Source organism: Cavia porcellus, unplaced genomic scaffold (genome assembly GCF_034190915.1).
Source record: "Cavia porcellus strain 051 isolate PalLab524CR breed Dunkin Hartley unplaced genomic scaffold, mCavPor4.1 scaffold_1, whole genome shotgun sequence".
In the NCBI taxonomy this organism is placed as follows: Eukaryota; Metazoa; Chordata; class Mammalia; order Rodentia; family Caviidae; genus Cavia; species Cavia porcellus.
The window spans coordinates 205,281,431-205,298,646 of NW_026947484.1; the positions used below are offsets into that span (position 1 = coordinate 205,281,431).

At 40.8% G+C, this 17,216-nt stretch overlaps 1 protein-coding gene across 13 annotated transcripts in view; it reads left to right on the top strand.

Moving 5' to 3' along the window:
- The window catches only part of Cacna1b (calcium voltage-gated channel subunit alpha1 B), a 204,901-nt gene that overhangs the window by 40,392 nt on the left and 147,293 nt on the right, over positions 1-17,216 (top strand). For all 13 annotated transcript variants that reach the window (XM_063228637.1, XM_063228634.1, XM_063228692.1 and 10 more), the window contains exons 4-6: positions 6,635-6,726; positions 8,194-8,346; positions 10,288-10,478. In XM_063228637.1, coding sequence (XP_063084707.1) covers positions 6,635-6,726; positions 8,194-8,346; positions 10,288-10,478 — 436 coding nt within the window. The remainder of the gene's footprint in view (positions 1-6,634; positions 6,727-8,193; positions 8,347-10,287; positions 10,479-17,216) is intronic.

Here is a 17,216-nt window from a genome sequence, read left to right on the forward strand (position 1 = left end):
TTGAATAACCCAGTATCAGTTACTGAAGTCAAAAATTGATTAAAAACTTACCAACAAAGAAAAGTCCAGGTCCTGATGGATTCATGGCTGAATTCTATAAGAAATTTAAAGAAGATTTAGCACCAATACTCCTTAAATGCTTCAATGAAATTGAAAGAGAAGCAGTCCTTCCTAACTTATTCTTGGAGGCAAGTATCACTCTGATACCAAAACCAGAGGAAGACCCAACCAAAAGGGAGACCTATAGACCAATCTCACTAATGAACATTGATGCAAAGATTCTCAATAAAATATTGGCAAATAGAATGCAGCAAATCATTGAGAAGATTATATACTATAACCAAGTGGGATTTATTCCAGGGATACAGGGATTGTTCAACATACGCAAATCAATAATTGTAATACACCACATCAACAGAGCCAAAAATAAAAATCACATGATCATCTCAATAGATGCAGAAAAAGCTTTCAGTAAAGTCCAACACCTTTTCATGATAAAAACCCTAAAGAAACTTGGAATAGATGGTATGTATCTCAATCTTATAAAGGCTATCTATGACAAACCAACAGCCAGCATTATACTAAATGGACAAAAACTGAAAGCCTCACTCTAAAATCAGGAACAAGACAAGGATGTCCACTATCACCACTCCTATTCAATATAGTTCTGGAATTATTAGCAGAGCAATCAAACAAGAGGGAGAAATAAAAGGAATACAAATAGAAAAACAAGTTAAATTATCATTATTTGCAAACAACATGATACTCTACATAGAAGACTCCAAAAACTCCATTAAAAGACTGCTAGAGGTAATATACAAATTCAGCAGCATAGCTGGATATGAAGTCACCACTCAAAAATCAATAACGTTCCTGTACACTAACAAAAAACTCAGAAATTATGGAAACATTACCTTTCACAATAGCATCTAAAAAACTGAAATACTTAGGAATCAACCTAACCAAGAATGTAAAAGAATGTAAAAGAATGTAATATGCTGAAATTATACTACTCTTAAAAAAAGGAGATTGAAGAGGATATTAGAAAATGGAAGGGTATTCCTTGCTCTTTGTTAGGAAGAACCAACATTGTGAAAATGGCCATACTCCCCAGTGTTACACAGATTCAATGCAATTCCAATCAAAATACCATTAGCATACCTTACAGATCTAGAGAAAATATTCCTAAAGTTCATCTGGAAACAAGAAACCTAGAATAACATAGGCAATTCTAGGCAACAAAGGCAAGACAGAAGGCATCTCAATTCCTGACTTGAAACTATACTACAAAGCCACAGTAATAAAATTAGCATGGTACTGGCAAAGAAATAGACTGGAGGATCAGTGGAACAGATAGGAAGATGCAAACACTACTACAAAGACACTCAGCCACCTTATATTTGACAAAGGGCCTCAGCGTGTTCACTGGAAGAAGGATAGCCTCTTTAATGAATGGTGTTGGAAAAATTGGCTTTCCACATGCTAAAGACTGAAAACAGACCCATGCCTATCACCACACACTAAACTAAAGTCAAAATGGATAAAAGGTCTAAATACTTAAAACATAAACACTAAATCTTGGAGGACAAGGTAGGTAAAAAATCTTGGAGACATAGGGGTAGGGAGATAATTCATGAATAAACCACAAACCACACAAAAAATACTTCAAAGAATCAACAACTGGGATCTCATATTACTAAAAAGTTTTTGCACTTCAAAAGAAATCACCAACAAAGTGAAAAGAAAACCCACAGAATGGGAAAGAATTTTAGCCAGCAGTCCCTCAGACAAAGAACTTATATCCAGAACATATAAAGAATTGAAAAACATCAAGTCCCCCAAATTCAAAGACCCTCTGCAAAAATGGGCATCTGAGATGAACACACATTTCTCAGATGAAGATACACAAATGGCAATAAATACATGAAGAAATGTTCACCAACACTGGTCATTCGAGAAATGCAAATTAAAACAGCATTGGGATTTCACCTCACCCCGGAAAGAATGGCTGCCATCATGAAAACAACTGATAACAAATGTTGGTCAGGATGTAGGGGAAAAGGAATGCTTCCCCACTGTTGGTGGGAGTGTAGGTGGTGCAACCACTGTGGAAATCGTTATGGAGATTTCTCAAAAAACTAGGAAGGAAGTTCTATTCAATCTAGCTATTCCCCTCCTGGGTATTTTCCCAGAAAAATTGAAAAGGTCATGTCACAGTGATATATGTGCACCCATATTCATAGAAGCACATGTGATAGGTAAATCTTGGAAACAACCAAAATGCCCATCAACTGCAGAGTGGATGAAAAAAATGTGGTATTTTTATAGTATGGAATACTATTCAGCTATAAAAAGGATGATCTTGAGGCCTTTCTAGGTAAATGGAAGCAACTTGAGAATATCTTCATTAGTGAAATAAATAAGACTCACATTTGTAAACATCATATTGTCTGTCTAGTGTAAAAAATAAGAACTGACAGAATAATGGGATCCAAAAAGTATAATAGATATTGTAAAAGTGAAAAGGAAGGAAAGTGCTGTAAAGGATATAACAGTATATATAACATGTAAGATAGATGACCATATTACTAAATTTCTGTTAGATCATTGAACAGAAGGTTTGTACTGTCCATATGTGAGTGTCTAGCTACTTTTTAAGCTTTGATTTGAATGATAACATGTAATGTATCAACTAGTTTTATGTTAATTTTTTAAATTCTGTATTCTACTTTTTTCTTTTTATCTATTTTGTTTTTTTCTTTAATTTTCTTTTCTCTCTTTCTTTAAAAAAATACAAAAATGTTAAAAAACAAACAGTTCACTTGCAGGGTTCTCTCTGGTTTCACTAGTGGACAGCCTGTGGAGACAGAGTTGTGACTCCTGCCACTCTATCCCAGCAAGCCAGCAGTTGCTTTATGGCGGAGTAGCAGATAACTCAGCAGCCTCCCTGAAACCAGACTCATTGGACTTGCTGCAGCCCAAGACTTTACACGAGTCTGTGCCCAGCTGGGAGCTGCTGGAGGAAGCCAGCAGCAGCGGCTCTAGGTTTCTAAGCTCAGCCGGCCCGTCTCCAAAAGGGCTGCCTGCAGGAGGACTAAGTCCTCTGCACTCACTGCCAGCCAGTGCAGTCCTCCATGTCCACTGCTGCATCTCTCTACAGTGGCTTCCAAGGTCACCAGCTGACACTGGCACTGTAACCGTGAGTCCTCAGGTTCAAACAGCTCCTCTCGTACAATGAGTCCTGTCTCAGGGAGAACGTGCTGCTGGCTACCGCCTTCTTCTTTTAAGTTTTTCTTTTCACTGTCTCTGTGGTCTTCAGTTCGCACTTCAGATTCTTCTTGGGCCCAGCGGACCCACTTCCCTCCTCCTGTCTTCCTCACGATGCTGTATTCTAGCTTCTGGATGGTAACTCTCAGATGTGATGTCTGCTGCTTGCCACTCTGCTGTCTTCCTGGAAGTTTTGGATAAACTTTAAAGGTAGCACCTACAGGTTTTTGGTCAGTTGGCTGTGGAATGTATGAGAGAGACGGAGTGAAGGCTGGTTTTGGTTTAAGCAGGTAATGGGGAAAGGAGCAAACCCGAGAGCAAGAATGAAGAGTTCTTTAGTTACTGTGACATAACAACATGAATTTTAAGATATGTTTTAATACTTTAAAAGAAAAAATTCTTTAGTTTTGTAATACTTTTCTTATTAAGATCTCAAAGGAATTGTTAAAAAGGAAGGTGGAAATGTGGGGCTTCAGGTCTGGGTTAAAGAAGTTACTTGGGAATGGCAGGCACAATGTGGATTTTATAGCTAATGAGTAGATTGTACTTGCTGTGAGTCTAGACCATCTAAGTTTTGAGTCTGCCTCTAGGGTGAGAAGGAGCCCTCAGGAAGAGGATGGGAGAGGGCTGACCACAGGGTAAGAGACAAGCCTGACCTTAGAATTGATAAGAGGGTGACCTGATATGGCCTTTTATAGGGAGTGGTAAGGAGAGAACACAGAATTTTGTTAGGGGAAGCTAGAAAGACAGATCCCAGCACTCCAGGAGGCTGAGGCAGAAGGATCACATGTTTAGGCCTGACTTGGGCCACTTAGCAAAACCCTGTCTCGAAAATTTTGTTTTAAAAATTTTAAAAAGTGCTGAGGACATAATTCAGTGTAATGGTCCTGTTAATTCCTCATCACTGTCTCTGTCTTTCTGTCCCTCCAATTCTCTTACATACACAGATGAGGGAGAGAAAATAGGGAAACCAAAGATGAACATTTTCCATGAGATTTAATGTAAAGAGGGCAGAGAAGTGATCTGGTAGGAAATAGGTATAGTATCTATTTTTGTTTTTAAGGTTGGAGTAGAATCTTTATGCTGATGAAACTGGTACAATAGTTTTTCTTTCTTTCGTTTATTTCTTTTTTTTTTTAGGTTTTTTGAGACAGGGTCTCACTATATAGCTCAGGCTGGCCTTGAACTCACTTTGTAGCCTAGACTAGCCACAACTCACAGTGATCGTCTGGTCTCAGACTCCCAAATGCTGGGATTATGTCTTCTTATCACTACTTCTGGCTCATGAGTGTTTTTAATAATACAGTGCTACATTTTAACTGATGTATAATAATCGTGTATGTTTATGGGGTTATACTATGATGTTTCAGAGTGTATGTACAATATGTGATGATGAGAGCAGTGCGCTGGCCTTCCCAAGAGCCTTTGACATGTATCATTTATTTTGGAAGCATTGACCATCTTGCTGGCTTTGGGATATATGGTTGGTTGTTACCCTGGTCAACACATTGTGCCTAGTGCACTGAAACTGCTGGGCTTGATATGTGAGTTTGCTGTGTGCTGGCTGGCCATGCAGCAGGCATACTAGGGGGTGAGCCCACTGTTTGGGAGGCTCAGAACAGGTACAGGTGGAGTGGGTGTTGTGAGCCAACTGGCTGTGCAGCAGGCTCACTGAGGGTGAGGTTAAGGCTGCCCCAGGACTAGCAGACGACCATGCTTGGCTGTGGGGGTTGGGTGACTGTGGGAGGTAGGCTCTTTGCTGGAGTGAGGCTACTGACTGGCTGTCAGGACAGGTACAGGTGCACAAGGGTATGTTGGGCTACGACAGCTGTGTTTACTTCCTTCCTGTGGATGTCATCCTGGTCTCTGGGTAAAGGGAATGGATATCTGCATGGGTTTGGAAGGCAGATCTCAGCCTTTCTACTGGGCCTAGGTGCTGAGCAACATCTATTATAGGTTGCAACTACTTTGATAAGCATGATGGGTACAGGAGGTCTTAGGAGTGAAGGTACAAGAGGACAGCTAGGCCCAAGGTAGGATGTACTTCAGTAGTGGATCCAGTTTCAAGCTGTTATCCAGCCATCATAGCTTACAGATAAGGGTGGAGGGTGTACCCTCTGGGTGGAGGCTGTCCACTCGGGCAACACAGCCCCATGAACTTTCAGAAGCTGTTTTAGTTACTTTTCTCTCATTGCTGAGACAAAATACCAAATTCCTGAATTTAGAGGAGGAAAGATTTATTTGGCTTTCAGTTTGTAAAAGTTTCATTCTTCAATCAGCTGGCTCCAAGATGGCACATGGCAAAGGGGGGATCAGTTCATGGCAGTAGAAAACTGCAAAACCTTATATTGTATGCAGACTACCTGCCCTAGGACGAATATAGCACTGACAACCTTAATTCCATTACTGGATCATGGATCAGTTACAAACTCTAGATGCTAAAAAGCACCCTTCCCATGACTGTATGAGGCTTTGGGGCGACATCTAGACACAAACTATAACCAAACTCTAAACTGTGCTTGGCCTGTGTTTGCTGCAGAAGTCTCCTGGCAGTCATCTGCAGAAGCAGAGGGGGCTGTTGGGGTCTCTAGCTTATCATTTCCTGTAAAGAGAAGTCCATCTTGGCTCTACACTGGTCTCAGTGGGAGCTGCAGGATGTCTTTCTCTCCTCCTGATGACATTTCCTTGGTGCTTTGGTCTCCTCAGGGATCTCACTACTTCCCTGCTTCTCTCCAGCGTACTTCCTCAGTGACTCTAGTCAGAATGTAGTTGTTTATTCCTTGTTATGGTCCCTTTGTGGTGGTGGTGGGGAACTGCCAGAAACCCTGTCAGCCATCTTGTTGATGTCACATCATGATGGATTTTCTGGATCTTCTGAGTCCTCTGTTTCACCTTCTCAGCCCTGTTTTCCTTCTCTCCTGAGATGGGTGAAGAAAAGTGATATGTGGTGCTGGATCAGGAATCCTTGACCATGCTCTCTACCTACCCCTGTTTCCCTCAGGACCATGCATCATGGGGCAGTTTCAAGTGCATTTGGGGTTGTTTGGGGGTGTGCTCGTACTCATTTGGAGGACAGGTTCACTACTAGAATAGAGGCCAGGTGTCTGCTTGGAGATAATGGTTTGGAATGGAGAAGTGGTCATACAGGTCACAGTAATGACTGCATCCTGGTGAAAGCTTTGGGATTCAGCTCCTGCCTCATCTTGCTTGGTAGGCCTAATCCCCATGTTGCAGGTGGTTGGACAGTAGGGAACAGAGGCATGAATGTATGCTGCTCTTGGGAGAAAGGACACAAGTGGTGGGAGGAGTATGTTGTTTTCAGACTTAATGTGGAAACCCTTATTTCTCTCCTTTTTGTTCCTATCAGGATCCTTGCCACGGCTGGAACTGACTTTGACCTGCGAACACTGAGGGCTGTACGTGTGCTAAGGCCCCTGAAGCTGGTGTCTGGGATTCCAAGTGAGTCCAGATAAGACAGGCAGGCCCAAACCGAACCTGTACCCCCAGCCTCCTTCCCTCCTCTACCATAGCCCCTTGAATTTGCTGCCTTTTGGTGGTGGTGATAGTGATGGGTGCAGAGGATGAAATCCAGAACCTTGTTCATGCTAAGCACACTCCACCACCGAGCTACTCCTTGTCCCCTGGGTCTGCCCCTTTTAACTCCAGGGAACCAGGTAAGAAGGGAGGAAGTGGCCTTTCCAATCCATTCTTTGCAGAGTTCTACAGGGCAGGCCTATTACTTTGTCCTTTCTTGGCTTCTCTATCTGGAAGCTTTGTTTCCAGCTCTTTGCTTCATTTTCTGGGATAAAAGAACAGATGAGAGATTGACCAAGGTATGGGGCAGAATTCCTGGGAAAATATGCAAAGCTGCAAAGGGCTACTTGCCTTGGCTCATGATTGGCAGGGAAATAGGGGGCTAAGATTGGCATAAGATGTGCTTCTTGAGCACATGTTGGCCAGAGGGAAGCCAAGGAAACTGTATGAGCCAGTGACCACACTGGCTGCTGTTATCCCGGCCCAGTGGAAGTTGGGTTTAGGTTTACCTAAGGGCCTGGGTGGAAGGGATCTGGTGTGGTGTCCTTGTGAGGCCCCTGCATTGGTTGATTCCTTGTTTTATCCTGAACATGCAAGGGCTTTGACCTATATCCAGGATTATGGCATTGTGAACCCCTTTGCTTGGTTCCTGTGGCCTGGACTCATTCATGTCGTATGGCCAGGGAAAAAATACTTCCAGGTTTTGGAAGGGAGTAGACCAGCTCTACCCGCAGCAAGGAGTTGGGTCTGTTAGGAACTGCTGCACTTACTTTGTAGCATCCCTGCTTTACCCTCCTGGGATCCTCTGCTCTTGGAGCCCAGCACTGTCTGCTCTCCCCTTTCAGGATCCCCTGTGTTTCCTTCCCCAAACCCTCTGCTCTTAACTTCCTGCATCCTCTGCTTTCCCCTCTCAGAATCCCCTGGTTTTGGCTCCCAGCATTCTCTGCTTTTTGTTGCCAGGATTCCTGTCCTTTTCTCTCAGAATTGTCTTATTCTTTCTCTCTTCCTCTCTGTATTTCATTCTCTTTCCTCTCAGGATTTTCTGCCCTTGCTCTACGCTGAGTTTTGTAGATCCGTGATCTCGTCAGCTCCCACTTCCCCCCTGCTTCTCCCTCTACTTTGAGACACTGCTCTGTCTCCGTCTCCATAGGACCTTATTCTTTGTGCCTGAGTACTTTCCAGTCTGTTCCATATGAGTATATACCCTTCTGTACTTATTCCAGCATTCCTTGCTCTGAGCCCTGTCAGCTCTGCCCTTGCTGCCCATAAATACTTACTGTGCAGCATCTTACCCCAGGACTCTCAGCCCTCTCCTTCCCTAGGTTCGTGTTTACCTGTCCCCTGCCCTACTCCCTGCTTACCTTCTTTGGTTTCTGACCTGCTCTGCTCCAGGTTTGCAGGTGGTGCTCAAGTCCATCATGAAGGCCATGGTTCCACTGCTGCAGATTGGGCTGCTTCTCTTCTTCGCCATCCTCATGTTTGCCATCATTGGCCTCGAGTTCTACATGGGCAAATTCCACAAGGCCTGTTTCCCCAACAGCACAGGTGAGGTCCAGTTTGGATAGGACCACAGATTCATTCATCCAGAAGAGAGGCACTGTTATAGGTGCTGGAGGAACCTTCTAGGTACCTGACAAGTGAAGTGGAGCTTACATTCCAGTGGAAGACACAGACAGTAATCTGATAAACACAAGTAAATAGGCACATAAGTGAAACAATGCAGATTATAGTGACTTCAGGATGGAAACAAAAATACATTTGAAATAGAATAATTTGGGGTCATCTCTACAGAGGGTGGCCAGGGGCACCTTTTTGTTAAGGTGACAACAGAACTCTGGTGAACAGAACTCTGAGTAGTAGTTAAAAGCATGAGCTGTGTGCTCACCTGGCCACATATCTTTGTCAAAAGGAACAATAAGTACAAAAGCCCCAGATGAGGAAGAGGGAGGAATCATTGGTGTTTTTTGTGGTCAGAGTTAAGAGTATCAGTCTTATTCTGGGGGAAATAGGAAGACAGTGGAGGGCTTTGGGCAAGGCTTGGCATTTCCAGGTCTCTCTGGATGCTGGGGGGACACAGAGGTGTAAATGATTGTATAGGAGGGTGTCTCAATACAGGAGAGATGTCAGCCTGTGCTGGTGTTTGGTAGAGGTAGTCTGAACAGCCTACCTTAAGCTGTAAGATTTTCTGAGTATGTGAAGAATAAGAGGGAAAGAAGGGTTAAGACTCTGAGGTTTGTGATTTAACTATGAATATACTGAAGGAGAAAACTCAAATGACCATATGTTAGATACCAAAATGCTAAACTTTAAATCATTCATGATTAATAAAACCAATTTATACAAAACATATAATTTTATTGAATTCCTTAACATTTTCTGCAAACATAAAAGTTGAGACTTTTCTTACACTTAGGAGCAAGGTAAAATGCAGATGGTCAGTTCTGATCTATGCACCTATGGTAGTTGCAACCAGTGGCAGGACACAAGAGAAAGAAGGAAAATTCTGTCAAGAATTAGAGAGGGAAGAAACAAATAGACATGTGAGGCACACCTGTAAGCCTAGCACTCGAGGAGACGGAGGCAGGTGGGTCACAATTTAGCGAGACCATCCTATCTCAAAATAAAAGGTGAAGAAAAAGCTCGGAGTGTATTTCAGTGCAAAGACCTGTCCTGAGTTCAATCCTCAGTGCTGCAAAAAACAAAACTACAAAACTTATGATTGTTCATAAGATAATGCATTCTACAAATAAACAAGCAATGGCTTCATTATAAGCATTTATCAACATATTTGGAGAGAGAAAAACAAATTTACTTGGTCAGTTTTGGCTTTTAATCCTGAAAGTATTTGCTTTTCATCCTAGCAATTACTCAGAATTTCTTTTATATTGACAGAAGGGATTTTTGTGTTGTTACACATCAGAAAGAAAATTTCCTGCTTTTTCACTGGGCTCTTGTGAGTGAAGGAGATGTGTTCTGGGTGAGGCAGCAGCATGTTCGCATGTTTCCTTACTCTCTCCACTCGGTCCCCTGGCACTTGCCAGGATACAGTTGGTGGAGGGCCTGCATCTGTGAGGCAGGGCAGAGACCAGCTGGAGGTCCTAGCCACTGTCTGCCACAGGTTGGGCTGGCACAGCTGTCCTGCACTGGTGGAGCCCAGCTTAGTGACCAGCACAGCCTTGCTGCCTGCAGAGTGACAGATCTGCATCTCAGGAAGTGCTGGTGGTTTGGCTGTGCAGACAAGGAGAAATCAGGGTGGTAGTGATAGGAAGAATTGGAGGCTGGTGGTTGGTTTGGTTCCAGAGCTAAGGGAGAGCCTGACTGTGGGTATCTGAGAAGGCTGACTGCAGGTAAGAGGAGAGATTTGGTGCAGGTGCCAGGAAGAGAGTAGAAAGTTGCTGTCCTCAGGCCACCTGCAGTGAGCTCTCTAGAGCTGTGAAATCCTAGTCAGGGCAGAGAGTGTGGCACTCTTCATTTTCTTCTTTACAGATGCGGAGCCTGTGGGTGACTTCCCCTGTGGCAGGGAGGCCCCAGCCCGGCTTTGTGAGGGCGACACCGAGTGCCGGGAGTACTGGCCAGGACCCAACTTTGGTATCACCAACTTTGACAACATCCTGTTTGCCATCTTGACTGTGTTCCAGTGCATCACCATGGAGGGCTGGACTGACATCCTGTACAATGTGAGTTGGTGGGGGTGTGTGCTGCCCTGATGTCCTTTGTGATGTGAGTTGCATCTCAGTGCTGGGCAGGGGGGTGGGCTCTGGAGCCCCTGGTCTGTGCTCTAGGGTACTGTTTATGGGCACTTTCAACTGAGATCCTCCTTACCCCTGCCCTTCCCTAGTATGAGCTGTAGGGCTGTCATCCAGAAGCTTCGTCAAAGGGTCTCATGATCAGTTTCAGCCCCAACTCTAGACCCAGGTCCTTATGGGGCCTCCAGCTAAGGGCTGAGAGTAGAAGTCAGCTGAGAAAATCTCAGAGAAGATGCTGCTGATGTTGATGGCAGTGGTGGCAGCAGTGACATAGCTGTGCTTCCTGTGGGCCTGCTTCACGGGGATTCATAGTGGTGCACTGAGGTCATAAAGAGGCCAGGGACCTGCAGATGGCTCATTGTGAACCTTGAGCCATGCCAGTCCTTGTGGGGTCTTCAGATTGGAGTCAGGGCCAGTGATATCTTTTTTTTTTTTTTTTTTTTTTTAATTTAAGAGGAAAAAGAGAAAAACACAAAACAAACCAAAGCGGCGTAAGGGTACACGCAATACAGAACTACAAAACAAAACAAAACAAAACAAAACAAAAAACCATAACAGTAAGAAATTACCTGCTAGTAGATTACACACTATTTTCTTGAAAATAGTTCCTCAAATCACAGTATCAAAGAACACAAGGTGGACATTCAAACAGGGAGACTGCAAACAGCTGTGTTCAATGTTCCAAAAACATTGATAAAGTCAGCTATTTAACACCCCCAAACACACTTGCTGTTATATCCGTTAGAGCTCCTTTTCTTTTTTTTTTTTCCCTCTCTTTTTTACAACAAAATTTACACATCTTGGATTTTATTACTCCTTAGTGCTTATTACTTTCTTTGGGGGGGGGGGAAGAATACAGTCAAATATGGCAAAACAAAGCTGTCAGTCAATACCAAGGATAGACGTAGCACATGGTGTAGAACAGAGTACAAGTTTATCAACAATGGTTATCAACGTTGTCCCTTGTTTCCTTAAAAAGAATTGTCTATCTTATTAGATATTATAAAGTTGGACAAAACAGTAGAGAACAAGACCAATAAAACTTAGGCATTGTAAACATTACAGGACTTCCAAAGAAGACAATAGTCAAACCAGAATGGGTATCTTAGTGAATCTTATTGTCTTCAAAGTAGTTGCCTATGTCTTCAAACTTGATACTATCATAATAGAATGGAACAGAGTCTAATCAGTCAAAACAAGATTGTGGGAGTACTACAGGACTTCAAAACAAGTTAATAGGAAATCGAAAAGAGTTACTATTTATATATCCTAATTTTTTTGAATTTTTTCTTTAATTAAGACAAACATAAGAAATGACTAAATAATTTTTTTTTTGAAACAATAAGGGGGAGATTGAGATAAAACAGGACATAACAATATAACAATAGAGGTCACAGCATGACTGTTTCAATAACCTAGTACTTCACCACCTTATAACCTGACTTAATAGTAGTTACCATAGTGTCTTTTTCCTTGAAATAAAAACTTCATATACTCTAGCTTCAAATATTTTCATATCAAGAAGCCCAGAATAAAGCCTTTCTAATTAATGAGTGAAAACTTTATAAGGCTTCAAGGCCACCTAATGGGGAATCATGATTACCACATATTTTTATATATTTGAATCATTACTTACATTAGGGAAACTATTCGGTATTCACACATGCGAGATTGATTTATTTCACTTATGAGTATGGTCTCAAGCTGTGCCCATTTATTGATAAATATCTCAATGTGATCCTTCTTTATAGCTGAATAATACTCCATTGTATAGAAATACCACAACTTTTTTATCCATTCCTCAGTTGATGGGCACTTGGGTTGTTTCCAAGATCTGGCGATTACAAATTGTGCTGCTATAAACATAGGTGCACATATATCACTGTGGTATGATGCTTTCAGTTCTTCTGGGAATATGCCTAGAAGTGGAATAGCTGGAATAAATGGGATTTCCAGTCCCAACTTTTTGAGAAATCTCCAGACAGATCTCCACAAAGGCTGTACCAGTCTACACTCCCACCAGCAGTGCAGGAGAGTTCCTTTTTCCCCACAGCCTCTCCAGCATTTGTTGTCGGTTTTCTTGATCCTGGCCATTCTTTCAGGAGTGAGATGGTATCTCAGTGTGGTTTTAATTTGCATTTCTCTAATGACCAATGATGATGAGCATTTTTTCATGTATTTATTTGCCATTTGCATTTCTTCATCTGAGAATTGCATATTCATCTCAGATGCCCATTTTTGGATTGGATCTTTGAATTTCGGAGGTCTGAGTTTCTTTAATTCTTTGTATGTTTTAGACAAGAGGCCCTTGTCTGAGAGAGAGTTCACTAAAATCTTTTCCCAGTTTGTGGGTTTTCTTTTCACTATGCTGGAGATTTCTTTTGACATGCAGAAACTTTTTAATAAGAAGTGGTCCCAGTTATTGATTCTGGGAACTATTTCCTGTGCGGTTTGAGTCCTGTTCATGAATTCTTTACCTACTCCTATGTCTCCAAGGTTTCTACCTATTTTGTCTTCCAATAGATTTAGTGTTTCTGTTTTAATATTCAGATCTTTGACCCATTTACATTTTAATTTAGTACATGGTGATAGACATGGGTCTAGCTTTAGTTTTCGGCAAATGGAGAGCCAGTTTTTCCAGCACCATTTATTAAAGAGACTGTCGTTCTTCCAGTGAACCTGCTTGGCTCCTTTATCAAAAATAAGGTGGTTGAGTGTGTTCGTAGTTGTGGTTGTATCTTCTAATCTATTCCACTGATCTTCAGCTCTGTTTTGATTCCAATACCATGTTGATTTTACTACTGTTGCTTTGTAGTATAACTTCAAGTCAGGGATTGTGATGCCTCCTGCTTTGTCTTTGCTGCTTAGAATTGCCTTTGCGATTCTAGGTCTCTTCTGGTTCCAGATGAAATTTAGGAGTGATTTCTCTAGATCTATAAGGTATGTTGATGGTATTTCTATTGGGATTGCATTGAATCTGTATAACAGTTTTGGGAGAATGGCCATTTTCACAATGTTTGTTCTTCCTATCCATGAGCAAGGGATGTCTTTCCATTTTCTGAGATCATCTTCAATTTCCTTTTTCAGTGTATTATAATTTTCACTGTATAAGTCTTTCACTTCTTTCGTAAGAGTAATTCCTAAATATTTCATTTTTTTGCTTGCTAATGTGAATAGTCCAGTTTCTCTTATTTCCCTCTCTGTAATTTTGTTGTTCGTGTATAGGAATGCTATTGATTTCTGAGTATTGATTTTGTATCCAGCCACATTACTGAATTTATTTATTGTATCTAAGAGTATTTCAATGGAGTTTAGGGGGTCTTCTATGTAGAGTATCATGTCATCTGCAAACAATGATAATTTAACTTCTTCTTTTCCTATCTTTACCCCTTTTATTTCTCTTTCTTGCCTAATTGCTCTGGCTAGTACTTCCAGTACTATATTAAATAGGAGTGGTGATAAAGGACATCCTTGTCTTGTACCCGATTTTAAAGTAAAGGCTTTCAATTTTTGGCCATTTAGTATGATGCTGGCTGTTGGTTTGTCATAAATGGCCTTTATTATATTGAGGTAAAGACCATTTATTCCAATTTTCTGTAAAGTTCTTATCATGAATAAGTGTTGGACCTTATCGAAGGCTTTTTCTGCATCTATAGAGATGATCATGTGATTCTTATTTTTGGCTTTATTGATATGGTGGATTACATTTATTGATTTGCGTATGTTGAACCATCCTTGCATTCCTGGGATGAATCCCACCTGGTCATGGTGTATAATCTTCTTGATGATTTGCTGGATCCTATTTGCCAATATTTTATTGAGGATTTTTGCATCTGTGTTCATTAGGGAGATCGGTCTATAGTTCTCTTTTATAGTTGGGTCTTTCTCAGGTTTTGGTACTAGAGTAATATTTGCTTCCAGGAATGACTTAGGAAGGATTGCTTCCCTTTCAATTTCATTGAATAGTTTGAGGAGTGTCGGCATTAGGTCTTCTTTATATTTCTTGTAGAATTCTGCAGTGAATCCATCTGGGCCTGGGCTCTTCTTGGTGGGCAAGGACCCAATTACATTCTCAATTTCATTAGCAGAGATTGGGTTATTCAACAGTTTTATATCCTCTTGATCTAGTTTTGGTACTTCATATGCTTCTAAGAATCTGTCTATTTCTTCTGTGTTATCAAACTTTTGAGAGTAGAGGTTTTCGAAATAGGTGTTGATGATCCTCTGTATTTCTATTGGGTCTGTAGTGATTTCTCCTTTTTCATTTCTTATTGCATGAATTTGAGCTTTTTCTTTCCTTTTTTTAATAAGGTTGGCTAGGGGCTTATCGATTTTATTTATTCTTTCAAAGAACCAACTCTTTGATTCGTTGATTCTTTGGATTGTTTTCTTAGTCTCTATTGCATTGATTTCTGCTCTGATTCTTATAATTTCCTCTCTTCTTTTGGCTTTGGGCTTGACTTGCTCTTCTTTTTCTAGCTGTTTGAGGTGTAGCATCAAGTTATTTACTTGTATTCATTCTGTTTTCCTGATGTGGGAACTCAGTGCAATAAATTTTCCTCTCAGAACGGCTTTCATTGCATCCCACAGATTCCGGTAAGTTGTATCTGCATTTTCATTTTCTTTTAGGTATTGTTTAATTTCTTCTTTAATTTCTTCTGTGACCCACTGATTACTCAAGAGTGTGTTATTTAGTTTCCATGTGTTTGCGGAATTTTTGCAGTATCCTTTGTCATTAATTTCTAATTTCAGAGCGCTATGATCCGATAATATGCAAGGGATGATTTCAACTCTTTTGCATTTGCTTAAATATGTTCTGTGAGCTAATATATGGTCTATTTTAGAAAATGATCCATGTACTGCTGAGAAGAATGTGTATTCTGATGTTGTTGGGTGGAACATTCTGTATATGTCTATCAAACCCATTTGTTCACAGGTGTGATTCAGTTCTGTTATTTCTTTGCTCATTTTCTGTCTGGTTGATCTGTCCCTTGGTGTCAGTGGTGTATTAAGGTCTCCTGTTACAATTGTGTTACTGATAATTTGAGTTTTCATTTCTGTTAATAATTGTTTTATATAACTGGGTGCTCTGGAGTTTGGTGCGTATATATTTAAGATAGTTATCTCTTCCTCTTGGAGTTTTCCCCTTACGAGTATGTAGTGACCTTCTTTGTCCTTTATGGTCATTGTTGGTTTAAAGTTCACGTTGTCTGCAAACAGAATGGCTACTCCTGCCTTTTTGTGGATTCCTGCTGCATGAAGAATTGTTTTCCATCCTTTGACTTTCAGTCTGTGAGTATCTTTCTGGGTTAGATGGGTTTCCTGTAAACAGCATATGGTTGGATTTTGTTTCTTGATCCATTCTGCTAGTCTGTTTCTTTTGATTGGTGCATTGAGACCATTTACATTAATGGTTATTACTGTTAAATGCTGGTTAATTGTAGGAATATTATCTCTCTGCTGTTGCATCTTTATCTTTCGGTTCTGTTTAATTATTTGCTTTGCTTAGTGGTTTTTTCCTTTGTGTATCTAAACTGTCTTTCAATATTTTTTGCAGGGTTGGTTTGGTGTTCATGAAGTTCTTCAGCTGTTCTTTGTCATGGAAGTATCGTATTGCACCATCTATTTTGAATGATAGTTTTGCAGGATATATCAGTCTTGGTTGGAAATCATTTTGCTTTAGGATCTGGAATACTTCACTCCATGCTCTTCTTGACTTTATCGTTTGTGCTGAGAAGTCTGCTGTGATTCTGATAGGTTTTCCTTTATAAGTGATTTGTCTTTTCTCTCTGACAGCTTTTAATAATCTATTCTTGTGTTGGATTTCTGGGATGGTGACTATTATATGTCTGGGTATAGTTTTATTTTGGTTATGACTGTTTGGAGTTCTATATGCTTCACTGATCCTGATGTCAGTTTCTGATCTCATGCTTGGGAAATTTTCAGCTATTACTTCTCTAAATATCCTCCTGACATCCTTCATGTTGTCTCCCTCTCTTTCATTAATCCCTATCATTCTTATGTTATTCTTCTTTGCATCGTCTTGCAGTTGTTGAATTGTTGTTTCCTGGTTCCTTGTTATTTTCAAAAGATCTTTCCTTTCCTGTTCACTAGCTGCAATCCTGTCTTCAAGGTCTGAAATTCTATCTTCACTTTCATTAAGGCGGTTTTTACAACTTTCAGTGGATTTTTTTATTTCCTGTATATCTCTGTGCATCTGCATTATGTATTCTGTTTGTTTCTTATATTGCTCGTCTAGGGATTCTATCTTTTTGTTTAGTTCCTCCAATTTTTTATCTGTGTTTTCTTTAGATATATTTAGAATCTCTTTCATTTCTTTTATCATTTCTTCTTTTATCTGGGAGATTATTTCGAGTTTGAATTTCTTTAAAGCTTCCTGGAGTTGCTTGTCAATTTCAGTGGCTATTGTGTCCGATATATGAGGTGGATGGGATATATTTTCTTCTATATACATCGCTCCTAGGGTTTCTTGAGATGGGCTGGAGGTTTGAGGTTGTAATTTGGTCTTTCGTTTTGTCATTTTCCTATATTTCTGTGTTTCAAGTGTTACTTGAAAGCTTCCTCAGGATCTGTTGAAAATCCCCTTCTATGTTTGGAGCTACTGGGACTCTGGCGCCGCGCTACTCCAAGCCATTAGGCCTACAGAAC